At 42.1% G+C, this 18,155-nt stretch overlaps 1 protein-coding gene across 29 annotated transcripts in view; it reads left to right on the plus strand.

Moving 5' to 3' along the window:
* Positions 1-18,155, plus strand: part of ASH1L (ASH1 like histone lysine methyltransferase) — a 215,791-nt gene that overhangs the window by 166,056 nt on the left and 31,580 nt on the right. For 26 of the 29 annotated variants that reach the window (XM_070077555.2, XM_070077550.1, XM_070077542.1 and 23 more), the window contains 5 exons: positions 8,037-8,110; positions 9,877-9,922; positions 10,034-10,142; positions 17,656-17,862; positions 17,978-18,124. In XM_070077555.2, coding sequence (XP_069933656.1) covers positions 8,037-8,110; positions 9,877-9,922; positions 10,034-10,142; positions 17,656-17,862; positions 17,978-18,124 — 583 coding nt within the window. The remainder of the gene's footprint in view (positions 1-8,036; positions 8,111-9,876; positions 9,923-10,033; positions 10,143-17,655; positions 17,863-17,977; positions 18,125-18,155) is intronic. The other 3 variants (XM_070077561.2, XM_070077562.2, XM_089299835.1) reach the window with 1 other exon arrangement.

Raw genomic sequence — 18,155 nt, forward strand, 5'->3', positions numbered from 1 at the left:
TTGTCAAATTTTTTTTCCCCTTTGAAATTGTACTTAAAAACCAGAATACCAGGATGCCTTTTGGGTTCTTTTCTCTCTTGGAAGCCCCCCTTCATGCCACCCCAGCTGGAGGTTCTTGATTCTAATAAATACTTTTTGATTTCAAAAAAATAAGGTCACAACCCAACAATTAATGGCATTTCCTTGAAGCTTGTTCCCTGAGGTAGTTTTCCATCTGTCCATTCAGCACGTATTTGCTCACTGGCCACTCTCTGATGAGGCAGTTTTCTTGGACTTGCCGGCATCCCATATGGGCACTGGTTTGAGACCCGGCTGCTCCACCCAACTCTCTGCTTTGGCCTGGGAAAGCAGTAGAAGATGGCCCAAGTCCTTGGGCCCTTGCACCCACGAGGGAGACCCGAAGGAGGCTCCTGGATCCTGGCTTCAGATCAGCGCAGCTCCAGCCATTGTGGCCAATTGGCGAGTGAACCATTGTATAGAAGACCAATCTCTCTCTCTCTATCTCTCTCTCTCTCTGCCTCTCCTCTCTCTGTGTAACTTTGACTTTCAAGTAAATAAATAAATCTTCACAACAAAAAAAAAGATAAAACTTCCTCCCCAAAGATACTGATTAGTAAACTTTTTCCATATACATATATAGCTGTTTTTTCTCTTTATTATGCAGTTTTTTGTCATACAGAACAGTTGAGAATTTTTTTACAGTGAATACATAGTATCCCAACAGCTAGCTATTATTAACATTTTACATTGTGTGATGTATGATATTTGTATGTATATCTGTGTATCTGTCTCTCTGTACTTGTGTTCATTTTATTTTACTCCAAAATAAACTACAGACACTAATATACCTACTAAATATAAAGAGGCCTCAAAAAGTTCTTGGGAAATTCCTATTTTGATTCTATTTTTCCATGAGTTTTCTGAAGTCTCCTGATATTTTAACATACATATGTACATACATATATACATACATACCAAAACCAGGATCTCAATATTTATTTATAAATTTTTCCTTTGAAGTTCATTTATTAGCAATAAGGTACGCAAACCTTTTTAAAGGTTTATTTACTTGTTCGTTTATGCAGAGCAACAGAAAAGACAAGACAGATTTTTCATCCACTGGTTCACTCCCCAGATGCCCACAATAGGCAGAGCTGGGGCAGTATGAAGCTAGGGTCCCAGAACTCCATCCTGGTCTCCCATATGGGTGGCAGGAACCCAAGCACCTAGGCCATCTTCTGCTGCCTTCCTGGCATGTTAGCAAGAAGCTGCATTAGAATTGGAGTTTCCAGGACTCAAAGCAGCACTCCATTATGAGATACCAGTCTTGCAGTTGGCAGCTAAACCCACTGCACCACAACACTGGCCCCAATGTACAAATCTTAAATGTACAGGGATATTCAAAATGTTCATGGAAAATGTATATTATGAAAAAATTATGCACAGATTTTGAAATTCTTTTGCATCAAATCAAACTCCACTGATTTTCTACACATCAGAACAGGATCTAGTTTGAGGTACTAAGGATAAGACATCTGTTTGAAAAGATCCCTTGTCAGACCAGTGTGAGTTCTGCTAAAACAGAAGAGAAAACATCAAATTTATGATCAAGCTTCAGTTGAAGAGTGGTGAAATCGTTGATGCTTTATGAAAAGATTAAGGGAGTGCAGTGTTGTGCAGCAGGTTACATTGTCAGCTGCAATACCAGAACCCACATCAGAGCCCCAGTTCGAGTGATAGTTGCTCCACTTTTGATTCATCTCTGCGCTAATGTGCCCGGGAAGGCAGCAGAAGATGGCCTGAGTGCTTGGGCCCCTGCCTCCCACGTAGGAGACCCTGATAGAATCCCTGGCTTTTGGCTTCAACCTGGTCCAGCTCCAGCTGTCGCTGCCATTTGAGGACTGAAGCAGCAAATGGAAGATCTCTTTGTCTCTCTCTCACTCTCTCTGTGTCATTCTTCCTTTCAGATAAATCAAATCTTTAATAAATAAATAAATAAAAGTTTATGGAGAAAATGCCTCAAGCAGAGGTTTTTTTTTTTTTTTGTTTTTTTTTTTTTGACAGGCAGAGTGGACAGTGAGAGAGAGAGACAGAGAGAAAGGTCTTCCTTTTGCCGTTGGTTCACCTTCCAATGGCTGCCGCGGCCGGCGCACCACGCTGATCCGGTGGCAGGAGCCAGGAGCCAGGTGCTTTTCCTGGTCTCCCATGGGGTGCAGGGCCCAAGCACCTGGGCCATCCTCCACTGCACTCCCTGGCCACAGCAGAGAGCTGGCCTGGAAGAGGGGCAACCAGGACAGAATCCGGCGCCCCAACCGGGACTAGAACCCGGTGTGCCGGCGCCGCTAGGCGGAGGATTAGCCTAGTGAGCCGCGGCGCCGGCCAGCAGAGGAATATTTTATAAATGAATAACTCATCTTAATAGATACAAGATGGTGTTAAAGATGAACTACAGGGGCCGGCGCTATGGCTTAGCAGGTAAAGCTGCCACCTGCAGTGCTGGCATCCCATATGGGTACCAGTTTGAGTCCTGACTGCTCCACTTTCGATCCAGCTTTCTGCTTGACCTAGGAAAGCAGTAAAAGATGGCCCAAGTCCTTGGGCCCCTGCATCTGTGTGGGAGACCCAGAAGAAGCTCCTGGCTTCTGGCTTCAGATTGGCCCAGCCATTGCAGCCATTTGGGGAGTGAACCAGTGGATAGAAGACCTCTATCTCTTAGCCTCTGCCTCTCTGTAACTCTGACTTTCAAATAAGTAAATAAATCTTAAAAAAAAAAAATGAACTCTACAGTGCAGACTATCCATATTAATTTTCCAGGAAAAAGTAATTTACTCGTTGCTTAGCTGAAGAGGACAAAAATTTAACAGTTGAAACCAAAGCCAACACCACAGACCTCTCAGTGAGCTCAGATCCTGAAGCATTTCTTCAAAAAAAATTGTGATAGGAGGTAAAACATGGCTTTACCAGCATGATCCTGAGGACAGAGCACAATCAAAACAACAGCTACCCAGAAATGAAAGTGGTCCAATCAAAACAAAAGCACACTACTGTTCAGGGGCAAAGGTCATGGCAACAATGTTTTTGTGATGTTTAAAGCATATCTGCCTATTGACTTTCTGGAGACTGAAGGAACAATAACATCTGCTTATGAGAGAGTTTTGAGAGAGTTAGCTAGTGCTTTAGCAGAAAAATACCCAAGAAAGCTTCATCACAGAGTCCCATACTGTGACAACACTCTTCTTCCTCTTTCCTCGTGATAAAGGGCGGTTTCGAGTTACCATTGGGCAGCCGCCTTACACCTGTTTTGGCTCCTTCTGACTTTATGTTTTATAGTCTTTAAAAAAAATCTTTAAAGGGCACCCATTTTTCTTCTGTTAATAATGCAGAAAATGATTTCACTAACATAGTTAAATTTCCAGGCACGTGTAAAGCTACTGCCTGCAGTGTTGGCATCCCATATGGGCTTCAAGTTCAAGTCCCAGCTGCTCCACTTCCGGTCCAGCTCTCTGCTGTGGCCTGGGAAAGCAATAAAAGATGACCCAAGCCCTTGGGCCCCTGCACCTGTGTGGGAGACACGGAGGAGGTTCCTGACTCCTAGCTTCAAACTGTCACAGCTCAAGCTGTTGCGACCAATTGGGGAGTGAACTAGCAAGCAGATGGAAGACCTTTCTCTGCCTCTGCCTCTCTGTAACTCTCCTTTAACTATCCTTTCAAATAAATATTTAAAAAAATTTTTTCCAGAACCCTCACTTCTTCAGGTATAGAGTAAATGGCTGGTATCACTTAAGTAAGTGTCTTGAACTTGATGAAGCTTATGTTGAGAAATAAAATTTACATTTTCTATTTTTATCTTTACATTCCATTTTGCATGAACTTACATATTTGCTGAGTTTGGAGTTCCAAACTCTTCTCAATAACTTTACCATCACCTGAGTAGAAAGTTTCTTCATACCCTTTCCAGGTTGGTCCACTGTGTATAGCTCCTTGATGTTTCAAAAATTGGTTTAATTACAAAGATAAGATTATACTGTAATACGGTTCTACAACTTGGAGAACATATTATATTTCCATACGAATATATACTTCTCTTTAGTAGCTGTATAACTTTTTATTCTTTAACACACAATGACCTTTTTTTCCATTTTTCATACATACTTCGTAGCCCTACATTCAGTGTTGATTTCTTGTCAACAGATGAACTCTATTCTAATATCATCTGTAACCCCCAAATCCTGTTACACTACTTTACCTCCATATGTGATTTCTCCCTAGATACACCTGTACTCCATGCTACATTATAATCAGTTTTGCCCAATTAGTAAAATCATTATTCATTATATGTTAACATTGATCATGTTTTTTACCAAAAACATTTAATGAGAAGCAAGACTGTATGTGAATCTCTTTAATGTCTGGCTTAATAGAAGACAGCTGGATTTTCTAATGTTTTTACCTTTAGTCTTTTGTTTAATATTTTGTATCCACAGTTGGCTGCACCCACAGATAGAGAGCTTCCCCCCCCCACAAGATTTGTGTATTTGAAAGCTAAAGTTACAGAGAGACAGAGATATCTTCCAACCACTGGTTTACTAGCAAAGTGGCCACAACAGCTAGGGTTGAGCCAGGCCAAAGAGCCTGGAATTCCATCCTGGTATCCCACATGGGTGGCAAGGGCCCAAGCACTTGGGTCATCTTCCACTGCTTTCCTAGGCACCTTAGCAAGGAGCTGGGTCAGAAGTGGAGCAGCCAGGACTTGAACTGGCTCTTATATGGAAACTCATATGGGATGGTGGCTTAACCCACAGTACCAGCCTCCCTGCCCCCGAACATTTAGTATTTGGTGATTTTTTTTTTTTTTTTTTTTTGACAGGCAAAGTGGACAGTGAGAGAGAGAGAGACAAAGGTCTTCCTTTGCCCCTTTGCCCCTTTGCCGTTGATTCACCCTCCAATGGCCGCCGCGGCCAGCGTGCTGCAGCTGGCGCACCGCACTGATCCGATGGCAGGAGCCAGGTACTTCTCCTGGTCTCCCATGGGGTGCAAGGCCCAAGGACTTGGGCCATCCTCCACTGCACTCCCTGGCCACAGCAGAGAGCTGGCCTGGAAGAGGGGCAACTGGGACAGAATCCGGCACCCCGACCGGGACTAGAACCCAGTGTGCCGGCGCCACAAGGAGGAGGATTAGCCTAGTGAGCCGCAGCGCCGGCCTGGTGATTTTTTTTAGTTTAAGTAGATGAAGGAATCTGACCTTGCACAGATAACTAGTTAGAATATTTTAGTAACAATTTTTATAATTATGTTTATTCTTTTTGATACTGTACCAACAGCATAAACGTGATTGTTTCTTAAAGTTAATTGTGATGAGTCTGAAATTTATGAGCTTTTGTTAATTTTTTTAAGATTTATTTATTTGTTTGAAAGGAAGAGTTACAGAGAGAGAGAGGAGTCTTCCATCCACTGGTTCACTCCCCAAATGGCCACAATAGCTGTAGCTGAGCCAATCTGAAGGCAGGAGCTTCTTCCGGTTATCCCACTTGTGTACAGGGACCCAAGGACAAGGGCCACCCTTCACTGCTTTCCCAGGCAATAGTAGGGAGCTGGATCAAAAGTGGAGCAGCCAGGACCAGAACTGGCACCCATGTGGGATACTGGCACTGCAGGCAATGGCCTTACCCGCTATGCCACATCGCCAACCCCTGTTAATTATTTTGAAATCCATTTAAAAAATTGACTGATATATTTATTTATTCATTCATTTAAGAGGCAGAATAAAAGTGAGAGCTATTCATTCCACTGGTTTACTCCCAAAATGATCACAACAGCCAGGGCTGAACCAGGAGCCAGGAACTCCATCCAGGTCTCCCATGTGGGTGGCAGAGACCCAAACATTTGGGCCATCATCCCCTACCTTCCCAGGTGCATTAGCAGGAAGTGGGACAAAAGTGGAGCTGCTGAGTCTTGAACCGGCATGGAATGCTGGTGTCATATGTGGCGGCTAAACCCACTAAACCAGCCCCTAATCTCTTGCAATTTGAGTAAATCTTTTTCCTATGTGTGATTATATTGCTTTATCCAGTGATCATTGAAAAATATTGACTCACTAAATTATGTAGCTCTTCCATTCTCTATATATCTCCAGAAATATTTATATTGGTTGATATCTCCAGTGGTTTCTTCAGAGAATTCTAAATGCTGAGAAATTGAAAAGCTAACAGTAGTGAATACCAATTTTCCAAAACCTCAGTTTTCATTTAATATACTGTTTTTACTATTGTATTTCTTGACATGACCAGTTCATTTTGCTTATTTAATTTATTTTTTCTCATATTGCTTATTTTAAGAACTCAATCATTGTGTTACATGAAAAAAAATTATTTAGTTCAGCTGGCCATTCAGATATTCACATAAGCATCTTTCCCTGAAACAACCATTGGACTTCATCATGCAGCATAAAAGCTTTATGTTTTTACTTCATTGTGCCATGCAGAATGTTAAAAATCTTGTTTTGTGGGTCAAGATTTAATATTTAACCTCTTCATCAAGAGGATTCTTAAATGATGCCAGCTTTGCTGTTGTGTTAATATGTGAAAGGGAAGAATACAGTGACTGCCGGTACTTTTTTGTACCACTGCTTTGACTCATGGTACAGTGCCAGTGCTTTTATCTACCATTATGAAAATGTCACCATAATTAAAAAGGTATATAACATCTATATCACATTAAAATAGTTTTAACCTTGGTTTCTGTGATCAGAACACACTGAAAAAACTTGTCTAGAGACAAGTGATAGAACAGATAATCAGGCCGTCGCTGCGACTAGCTTGGCTAATCCTCCACCTGCGGCGCCGGCACCCTGGGTTCTAGTCCCGGTCAGGGTGCCGGATTCTGTCCCAGTTGCTCCTCTTCCAGTCCAGCTCTCTGCTGTGGCCTGGAGAGGCAGTGGAGGATGGCCCAAGTGCTTGGGCCCTGCACCCCATGGGAGACCAGGAGGAAGCACTTGGCTCCTGGCTTCCGATTGGAGCAGTGCGCCGGCCACAGTGGCTGTTTGGGGGGTGAACCAACGGTAAAGGAAGACCTTTATCTCTGTCTCTATCTTTCTGAAAAAAAAAAAAAAAAGAAGAAGAAGAAGAAGAAGAAGAAGAAAAAGAACAGATAATCAAATAACAAAGAAAAAGAAAAGTACAATCCTACAAGAGTTGAGCAATGTAGCAGTGGTCTTATGGGATATGGAAGTTGGAAAAGCCTTTTTAAGTTAGGGGGATTTGACGTTGGCTTTTACAGGTGATACTGATACAGTTGTTTGTTGCAATTAAGATGCCTCTTGGGATGCCCACATCCCTTATCAGTGCCTAGTTCATTTTCCAGCTTCTAGTTCAAATCCAGCTTCCTGCTCATGTGCACCTAGGGAACAACAGATAATGACTGAAAGTAGTTAGCTCCAACTTGGATGGAGTTCCTGGCTCCTGACTTCAGGCCGGCCCAAACCTGGCTGTTGCAGACATTTGGGAAGTGAACCAGGGGATGGGAAATTTTTGTCTCTCAATGTTTTCAAACAATATAAAAATAAGTAAGAATTTCTTTTATAAGTAGTATTTCAATTACTAGGAAAAATGTAAATATAAATTTGCATGGAAAATGCTCAAGTTATTTAATTGCAAATACTTTTAGTCAGCCTTAGATTATGTGTGAAAATGAAGGTGAGCAAGTGTCAGATACTTTATTATTAGTAGTAATTTTAATAATCAAAGAAATTCCTGGTATTTGGTTATCTTTTATAAAGACCTATATTTTTAGTAGAAATTTCCCTGTTAATGGTTTTATATAGAGTACTATAAAATTAAAATGTATATTTAGCATATCATAAGGATTATGGTAGAGAAAAATAGCAAAGGTTAAAAACCGGTGGTAGAAAAGCCCAGAAAGTATAAGAATTTAATCTTTTTTTTTCTAGTTAGTGCATATTAGATATTATGGCTTTCTGATCCTTTTGTTCGAGTACATGTTAGAATAGGTTTTGAAATTGATAGTGTTTTTTGTTTCAGGAAAGTATCTAAGACAAAAGAGAATTGACTTCCAGCTTCCCTATGACATCCTCTGGCAGTGGAAACACAATCAGGTACAAAGAGCCTGTTTTGCCAGGTTTCATTCTTAGTGGTAAAAGGAGTGGGGTGTGCAAGTCTCTTTCTTTACTTCCTCGTTATGTTTTCACCTTAGGAAGTATCAAGTGTTCCTGTGAAGGTTAGACACTAAATAAAAATGAATTTACATCCATATTTAATGTGACCTATTTGCCATTATTCATACTGCAAAATAGCAGTGAGTTCCTTCTTTCCTAGGCAACCTTCTGTTGTTATTCTGGGCTTTTATTTTGGTAGCAAAGATTCTGGTCTGTAAGAATCCTGTTTGAAGCAGATCTCCAGAGAATTTAGATGCACTGCCAGCAGCACTAAGAAATTTCAGGCTTTGTTTTTGTTGGCTTCTTCAACAGTTTGTAATTTATTTTTCATTTGCAGAAGAGATTCTTCTACCAGAGGAAACAGGGAAATGTTTAACACTTGTACTTTTAAAATCTCTTTAAATGTATTGATAAAGGCCGGCGCCACGGCTCACTAGGCTAATCCTCCGCCTTGTGGCGCCGGCACACCAGGTTCTAGTCCCGGTCAGGGCACCGGATTCTGTCCCGGTTGCCCCTCTTCCAGGCCAGCTCTCTGCTGTGGCCAGGGAGTGCAGTGGAGGATGGCCCAAGTCCTTGGGACCTGCACCCCATGGGAGACCAGGATAAGTACCTGGCTCCTGCCATCGGATCAGCGCGGTGTGCCAGCCGCAATGCACCGGCCACGGCGGCCATTGGAGTGTGAACCAATTGCATAGGGGCAAAGGAAGACCTTTCTCTCTGTCTCTCTCTCTCTCTCTCACTGTCCACTCTGCCTTTCAAAAATAAAAATTTAAAAAAATGTATTGATAAACAAATAGGAAGATCCCATTTGTCTCTCTTGCTCCCCTCATTGAAATGTTTCCCCCAGTGATTTTTGTGCTAAGTTATAGCCTCCAGGCTCCATATTGACAGCAACCATGCAAAATAAAAGTAGTCAAGGAAATGAGGTGACAGGTTCCTGAGTTCACCAGAGTGTCACTGAAGGTTAATTTTGGAAAGCCAAGAGCAATTGCCATTCCCCTCTACATTCTCTTCCCCTGAAGACCTCTCAAATTCTGAGACTATCAGTGTGTTAGAAAATTACATAAAGTTTTTGTCAGTGGAGACAGTACTTTGAACATAGTGACTGAGAAAATTATGGTGGGATTATTCTAACAAATTAATAAGCAGTTTAGTTTAAACTGCTCTCTGTTTTATACTGTCCTCTATGAAAAAAAAAAGGGCTAGCTATCTCTCCTAGTACATTCTTTTTTTTCCCCTAATGCCATTTTTCTTATCTGTCCTCTTCCCTTTATTCACTAAACTAATTGCCTCTATTGAAATTTGAAATGTGTTTTTCTATAGTTTCTAACTTGAAAAACCTAGGTATTCATCTTTTTAATTTCATATGCCTACCCAGGCCATCTAAATCAGCCCTATGCATGTTTTCCTTTATTCACTTAAATCTATATAACAACATATTGAAGAAAACAATTCAAAATGCGTTTCTGTAAACGACTTAGTAATGCTTCTTCTGTTGAATCTAATTGTCTCACTTTTTATTTTAGTGTAAAAAGTAATCACATTAAGAGTTTTCCTCAGTCATATTCAACCCAGTCTTGTAAATAGTTCCATATGAGCAGTTGAATGAACATATGGATAACTTAATGTATTTTTAGTGATTGATGCCACGGTCTAGCATTTGAAGTTAAATGCTATATCAAGATTTTTTTCTCTTTTTCTTCTAGCTATACAAAAAGCCAGATGTCCCACTATATAAAAAAATTCGTTCAAGTGAGTAACTTGGGAGTGATCTTTTCTGTCTCCATACTATCAATGTTCTTAGCCTAGCACTTGAAAAAGTATCCAGTATATTCACAAACTATTCTTTGCTGTCTTCTCAAGATGTCTACGTTGATGTCAAACCCCTTTCTGGTTACGAGGCTACCACCTGTAACTGTAAGAAGCCAGATGATGACACCAGGAAGGGCTGTGTGGATGACTGCCTCAATAGGTACTGTATTAAACTGATTCCTCTAAAGCAGGGGTGGGGAACATCTGACGCGGGAGCCACGTAAGACCCTGCCGAGGCAACCGCAGGTGGGACTCAAAATACAGTAAATCTACAGCAGGCTAATTTTTAAGTTGATAATTTTGTATGGCCCGCAAATGATGTTACAAATATCCAAATGGCGATAGACAGAAAAAAGGTTCCCACCCCTGCTCTAAAGCATAGGCTTTAAGGTATATATATTACTCTTCCTTTGGATGGAAAAGTTAAATAGGCTTTTTCATTTTTCTTAAGAAGATGCACAAAGATATGTAAAACCTTATCAGTGGACAGAATAGAGTATCAGAAAAAGGATGAAATTTAGAGTTCTGTGTACTTGCATTTTAAATCTTATTGCATAACAAAACTGGGGAAGGCTGTTTAATCCCTGTGATAAAAAGAATATTATCTTTATGGGAGAATTGTGAGGATTATAGAGTTAGGACATGGCAGTGAAAGTGATGGACAAGCACTTGATATATTTGGGAGGAAAACTTAGTTGATAAACTATTGGCATGTAGGAAATATGAATGTGATAACTGAGTCAGTGATGCTAATGAGAGATGATAATGTTATTGTCAAAGATAGAAGCAGTGGAATCTATCTCATTTGGAAGTAAGAATTATGATTTGGGGGCAAGCCTTTGACCTTACATTTGGCCACACTCTTCTCTATAGAGAAAACCATTAAGATATTACTGGAAAAGAAAGGAGTTAATGATTTCCATTAAGAGATTTTTCCTAGTTTTTGAGGATTAGTTGTGGCTTTTTTTTTTTTTAAATAAATTTACTTTTATTATTATTATTATTTTTTTTTTTTTTTGGACAGGCAGAGTGGACAGTGAGAGAGAGAGACAGAGAGAAAGGTCTTCCTTTTCCATTGGTTCACCCCGCAATGGCCACTGCGGCCAGCACACTGTACTGATCTGAAGTCAGGAGCCAGGTGCCTCTCCTGGTCTCCCATGCAGGTGCAGGGCCCAAGCACTTGGGCCATCCTCCACTGCACTCTCGGGCCACAGCAGAGACCTGGCTTTATCCACTATGCCACAGCACTGGCCCCTGCATAGATTATTATTTTTTATTATTATTGTATGAACCTATCCTTATCCTAAAGATAATTTTTTATTAAAATTTCAGCTCTTCATAGTTTTTGTTAATTTGCTTGTTTTTGTTTTGTTCTCTTTTCCAGTGTGTGGGTATATGAGGGGGTGCATAATGTGTGTATAACTTCTTTATTAGAGTAGAGGAAATACAAAATAAGGTTTCATTTCTTATATTTCAAACCTCTGCTGTGTCCTTAGCTACTCAAATTAGGAGGAAATCCAGTCTTTCTTTTTTTTTTTTAAGGTTTTATTTATTTTATTTGAGAGTTAGAGTTACAGACAGTGAGAGGAAGACAGAGGGAGAGAGGTCTTCTATCCATTGGTTCACTCCCCAAATGACCACAACGGCCAGAGTTGAGCTGATCCAAAGCCAGGAGCCAGGAGCTTCTGCCAGGTCTCCCACGGGGGTTAAGGGGTCCAAGGACTTGGGCCATCTTCTACTGCTTTCCCAGGCCACAGCAGAGAGCTGGATCAAAAGTGGAGCAGCCAGGACTAGAACCAGCACCCATATGGGATGCCGGCGCTACAGGTGAAGGATTAACCTATTGCGTCAGGGCGCTCGCCCCGGAAATCCAGTCTTTCTTCTCAGTCTCCCCTCTAAACAATTTCCAGGAATCAGCAATACCAGTTACCAATGTATTTGAAAAAGTTCATGGACAAATGGAATTATAAGAGATTATTGTGATATAAAAAATGTTTGAAATCCATGCAGTTTTTTAAAGATTTATTTTATTTATTTTAAAGACAGAGTTACAGAGAGAGGTAGAGCATGCAGTTTTCTTAATACATGTTTTCTATCACCTATTAAAAAGCTCTCATGTACATTCTACAGATCTGATGGATTGTTGTTTCAGTATGCCATCCATCCATGTCAAACCCGTTGGCTGATGCAAAGCATTCTCCTTTACCTCAAGCACAGCCTTAAAATTCATTTTATGCAGCATTTTAGTTTTATAATGGTGCCGGTAGTGAGTCCTCTGAATGTCCATAAGCCCTTAAGTAAACCTCAAGGTCCTCAAATTATTTCCTACTAGGTTCTGTCTGGGCTTCTTTGTGACAAAGGGTGTTCACTTCCACTTGCCCATAGTGGAGAATCTCTTAAGATCTTAATTTTGCTCCAAGCAGCCATATGTCCTCATATTCTTGATCCTAAAAAGTATGGAAAATTCTTTTTAAGTCTTGTTCCCCTGCCTCCAAAACTTATTTAGTCCTGACCTGGCATGATTTCCAACAGGTACATTCATTTCTCTCAAATGAACATCTCACCTCTCTTCACCAGGAATGATCTGACCTCCATAGCTTGTTAAAATCATTCATACTGGTACATTTTAACTTTAAATGTTTAACTTTAAATGTTACATTATCAGGAATAGAGTTCTCTAGCTTAATGTACATTTAAAAAAAAAAGATGTATTTATTTATTTATTTATTTGAAAGAATTACAGTGTGAGATGAGGAGACAGAGAAAAGAGATCTTCCATCTGCTGGTTCACTCCCCAAATGGCTGCAACAGCCAGGGCTAGGCCAAGCTGAAGCCAGGAGCCAGGAATTTCTGCCAGGTATCCCACGTGGGTACAGGGGCCCAAGGACTTGGGCCATCCTCCGCTGCTTTCTCAAGTACATTAGCAGAGCTACATCGGAAATGGAGCAGCTGGGACTGAAACCGATGCCCATATCGGATGCCAGCACTGCCGTCGGTGACTTTACCTGCTACACCACAGTGCCAGCCCCCTGGATGTATATTTAGAGAGAAAAAAGTCTAGTTTTTCAAGGTGATTATCTGGCTAAATTTAACAGCAATTTATATTACTATATCAGACTTCACATCAGTTTGTAGCATCTGCTTTCAGATTTTGGTAAATTTACAGTTTTGTTTAAGTAGAAACATGCTTTACTTGTATGTAACTTAGTGATTTATCCTGTTTGTTTACCTAAACAAATGGCATTTATTTGAATATCTTCAACTATAGAAACCACAAATTTTTACCAACCTTGAGTAATTATTCCCAAGTAGAAATTTTAGAAAATTCTAAGTCTCACCTGAGCATTCTTTACTTTTTATTTTTTTATTTTTATTTTATTTATTTGACATATAGAGTTAGACAGTGAGAGACAGACAGAGAGAAAGGTCTTCCTTCCATTGGTTCATCATGCAAATGGCTGCAAGGCCGGCGCTGCGCTGATCGGAAGCCAGGAGGCAGGTGCTTCCTCCTGGTCTCCCATGCGGGTGCAGGGCCCAAGCACTTGGGCCATCCTCCACTGCCTTCCCAGGCCACAGCAGAGAGCTGGACTGGAAGAGGAACAACCGGCACTAGAACCCAACGCCCATATGGGATGCTGGCACTGCAGGTGGAGGATTAACCAAGTGAGCCACAGCACTGGCCCCATCTGAGCATTCTTATATTTTTAATTTTTTAATCCATCTAAAGTGTATTGTCTTACATATTATGACACTATGAAAACATTGGTAGAGTATGGTGAATGCAGAATTACAGTTGAAATCATGAGAATGGAAGAACTCTAAATGAAACAGAAGCCAGAAATGTGCCACGGAAGGTAGAACTTAAAAGAAAGAAAAGGCAAAAAGGAGGGCACTTTCATGAGGGGTGTTTGGCAGTGTGCATATAGTAGAGAAGTCATCAAAAGAAAGAATAAGGCGGTTGACTGCTGTAAGGCAATTTCTTCTTTCTAATTGAAGATACTTGTTGAATTAAAGAATAATTTAGTATATACTTTCTATGTTTACTACTCATTTATATGCCTTGACACTGTGTGTTATTTGCCCTTTATATTGAGGATTTGATTTTATTGAAGAATAAATCAGATGACTCTAAAGGAAGTATTTAAAGTGCAGACTTTCTGCATCCTTCCTTTATAAGATTTTAAAATCAGGATTATAAATATAATTTGATATTTTGAGCTACCATTTTCTTGATCCTTCTTTATTTTAGTCATGATTAACAGCGTAAGTGGGACTCCAAATCATACATTGAGTCAGAATGGCTCCCTAAAGTTCTAGAAACTTGAAAAAAAAAATGCAGTGGGAAGACATAGAAGACATATAGCAACATTCATTTACTAGGTTTGGAAGGTGTTGCTTGTTAATCCACTGGTAATTATAGAGTAGAAATGTTACTTGTAATATAGAAATATTATTTTCAGGGGCCAAAGCTTAGGTTAAGCCTCCACCTGCAGTGCCAGCATCCCATATGGGCACTGGTTTGAGTCCTAACTGCTCTACTTTCAATCCAGCTCCCTGCTAATGATCTGGGAAGGCCTGGTTCGAAGAGTGCAAGATGCCCAAGTTCTTGGGTCCTTGCACCCATGTGGGAAGCCCAGAACAAGCTCCTGGCTCCTGGCTTTGGCCTGGCCCAGCTCTGGCCATTGCAACCATATCAGGAGTGAACCAGCAGATGAAGGATCTCGCTCTCTCTCTCTGTCCTTCTCTCTGTATTTCTGCCTTTCAAATAAATAAATAAATCTTAATGGAAAAAAAATGATGTTTTTCAGTAGTGAAATATTAAAATTCCTATAAAACAACAATGAATATACTTATTACCACTGAACTATGTACATATGATAGGGTAAGGAGCAGGCATTAGGTCTAGAATTAAGACTCCAGTTGGGACACCTGTGCATCCCATATTGGAGTGCCTGAGTTCAGCCCTGGCTCTACTGCTGTTTGCAGATTCCTGCTAGTGTACACCCTAGAAGGCAGCAGGTGATGACTTGGATCCCTGCCACCCCCATAGGAGACTCAGCTGAGTTTCCAGCTTCCAGCATTGCCTGGCCCAGGCCTGCTGTTACAGGCATTTGGGGTGTAAACCAGCAGATAGGACATCTGTGTGTATGTCTTTATGTGTTTCAGCCTTTCAAATAAGTAAAAAAAAAAAAATTTTTTTTTTTTGACAGGCAGAGTGGACAGTGAGAGAGAGAGACAGAGAGAAAGGTCTTCCTTTGCCGTTGGTTCACCCTCCAATGGCCGCCGCGGCCGGCGCACCGCGCTGATCCGATGGCAGGAGCCAGGAGCCAGGTGCTTTTCCTGGTCTCCCATGGGGTGCAGGGCCCAAGCACCTGGGCCATCCTCCACTGCACTCCCTGGCCACAGCAGAGGGCTGGCCTGGAAGAAGGGCAACCGGGACAGAATCCGGCGCCCCAACCGGGACTAGAACCCGGTGTGCCGGCGCCGCTAGGCGGAGGATTAGCCTAGTGAGCCGCGGCGCCGGCCTAAAAATTTTTTAAATGATGTTTAAGATGATAATTTTTGGGGCCAGCGCTGTGGCTCACTTGGTTAATCCTCCACCTGCGGCACTGGCATCCCATATGGGCACCAGGTTCTAAGTCCCAGTTGCTCCTTTTCCAGTCCAGCTCTCTGCTGTGGCCCGGGAAGGCAGTGGAGGATGGCCCAAGACCTTGGGCCCCTGCACCCGCATGGGAGACTGGGAGGAAGCACCTGGCTCCTGGCTTCAGATTGGTGTAGTTCCGGCCGTTGTGGCCATTTGGGTGATGAACCAATGGAAGGAAGACCTTTCATTTCTGTGTCTGTCTCTCACTGTCTATAACTCTACCTGTCAAATAAATAAATAAAACTCTTGAGGCCGGAGCCGCGGCTCACTAGGCTAATCCTCCGCCTAGCGGCGCCGGCACACCGGGTTCTAGTCCCGGTCGGGCGCCAGATTCTGTCCCGGTTGCCCCTCTTCCAGGCCAGCCCTCTGCTGTGGCCAGGGAGTGCAGTGGAGGATGGCCCAGGTGCTTGGGCCCTGCACCCCATGGGAGACCAGGAAAAGCACCTGGCTCCTGGCTCCTGCCATCGGATCAGCGCGGTGCACCAGCCGCAGCGCGCCGGCCCCAGCAGCCATTGGAGGGTGAACCAACGGCAAAAGGAAGACCTTTCTCTCTGTCTCTCTCTCTCACTGTCCACTCTGCCTGTCAAAAAAAAAAAAAAAAAAAAAAAAAAAAAAAAAACTCTTGAAAAAAAAGATGATAATCTTTTTGTATTTTACCATCTAAAGTCTAGGTGGGAGCAGGTGTTGTAGAGAAGTGAGTTAAGTAGCCACTTAAGAGTACTTGTTCCGCTGGCACTGCGGCTCAATAAGCTGATCCTCTGCCTGTGGTGCCGGCACACCGGGTTCTAGTCCCGGTCGGGGCGCCAGATTCTGTCCTGGTTGCCCCTCTTCCAGGCCAGCTCTCTGCTGTGGCCAGGGAGTGCAGTGGAGGATGGCCCAAGTGCTTGGGCCCTGCACCCCATGGGAGACCAGGATAAGTACCTGGCTCCTGCCATCGGATTAGCGCGGTGCGCCGGCCGCGGCGGCCATTGGAGTGTGAACCAACAGTAAAGGAAGACCTTTTTCTCTGTCTCTCTCTCTCTCAATGTCCACTCTGCCTGTCAGAAAATAAAAAAACAAAGAGTACTTGTTCTATTCCTGGCTGTTCCACTTCCAATCCAGCTCCCTGCTAATAGGCCTGGGGCTCCTGCCACCCAAGCAGGAGACCCAGGTGGAGTTTCAGGCTCCTGGCTTTAACCTGGCCCAGCACTGACTGTTGCAGCCATGTGGGGAGTGAATCAGCAGATGGAAGATTCTCTTTTCTCTCCCTCCATCCTTTCCTGCCTATAATATACATTCAGATAAATACGTGAATGTTTAAAAATAAGTACAGAAAGAAAATAAAGTCTGTAAGTGGTTATGAACTGCTCCAAAAAAAGTTTACAATGTGGGACATGTTTTTGGATGCAGCAGATAAGTTGCCTGTTGGGATGCCCACATCCCATATCTGAGTGCATAGCTTAAGTCCCAGCTCTGTTTCCACTTCCAGCTTCCTGCTAATGTGCACCCTGGGAGGCAGCTGGTGATGGCTCAGATACTTGAGTCCCTGCCACTCACATGGGAGACTGGATTGTGTTTCCAGCTTTGACCTAGCATATCCCTGGCCACTGGAGGCGTTTATGGAGTAAACAAGTAGATGAGAGCTCTCTTTCTCGTCTTCTCTGCCTCTTTGTCCTTCCCTCCCTCTGCCTCTTAAATAAATAAAAAATTATTTTTAAAAATTGAAATAATGCACTGTAATCATCAAAGTATTGATTCTCTCTTGGGTCACAGTTCGTTTATTTTAAGCACAGATAAATAATGGTAGTGTTTGCCCAGGATGCTGAGTTCACAGTTAGCTTACTAATTTACAAGAAACATTCAGTGTTTGCAACCTTGCTTAGAAATTTTGAGCATTGTTAATGTTTTAATTGTATGTTATTTTTAACTTATTTAGCTGTTTTCATTAAAATAAAAATTCATGTATTCATTTTTTAAATTCTTATAAGACATGGGCACATTAAGGCATGTATTATGTAAGCTGATATACAGTTACTCCTTTTCTTTCTAGAATGATCTTTGCTGAGTGTTCCCCCAACACTTGCCCCTGTGGTGATCAGTGCTGTAACCAGAGGATACAAAGGCATGAGTGGGTGCAATGTCTAGAACGATTTCGAGCTGAAGAAAAAGGCTGGGGAATCCGAACCAAAGAACCCTTAAAAGCTGGACAATTCATCATTGAATATCTAGGGGAGGTTGTCAGCGAACAGGAGTTCAGGTAGGGTGGTAAATGGCGATACTCTGGTAAAGTGGCAAAGATGTTAGAATGGAGAGTAGAAGGAATTTACTTGCACTTTAATCATTAATTGTCTTTCAATCATTTCTCTCTTCAGAAACAGGATGATTGAGCAATACCATAATCACAGTGACCACTACTGTCTGAACTTGGATAGCGGTATGGTGATTGACAGTTACCGCATGGGAAATGAGGCCCGATTCATCAATCACAGCTGCGACCCAAATTGTGAAATGCAGAAATGGTAAGAGAGCAGGAGAAGGTGAACCCAAGAA

Source organism: Oryctolagus cuniculus, chromosome 7 (assembly GCF_051225735.1).
Source record: "Oryctolagus cuniculus isolate XC-2025 breed Fujian yellow rabbit chromosome 7, ASM5122573v1, whole genome shotgun sequence".
Lineage (NCBI taxonomy): Eukaryota > Metazoa > Chordata > Mammalia > Lagomorpha > Leporidae > Oryctolagus > Oryctolagus cuniculus.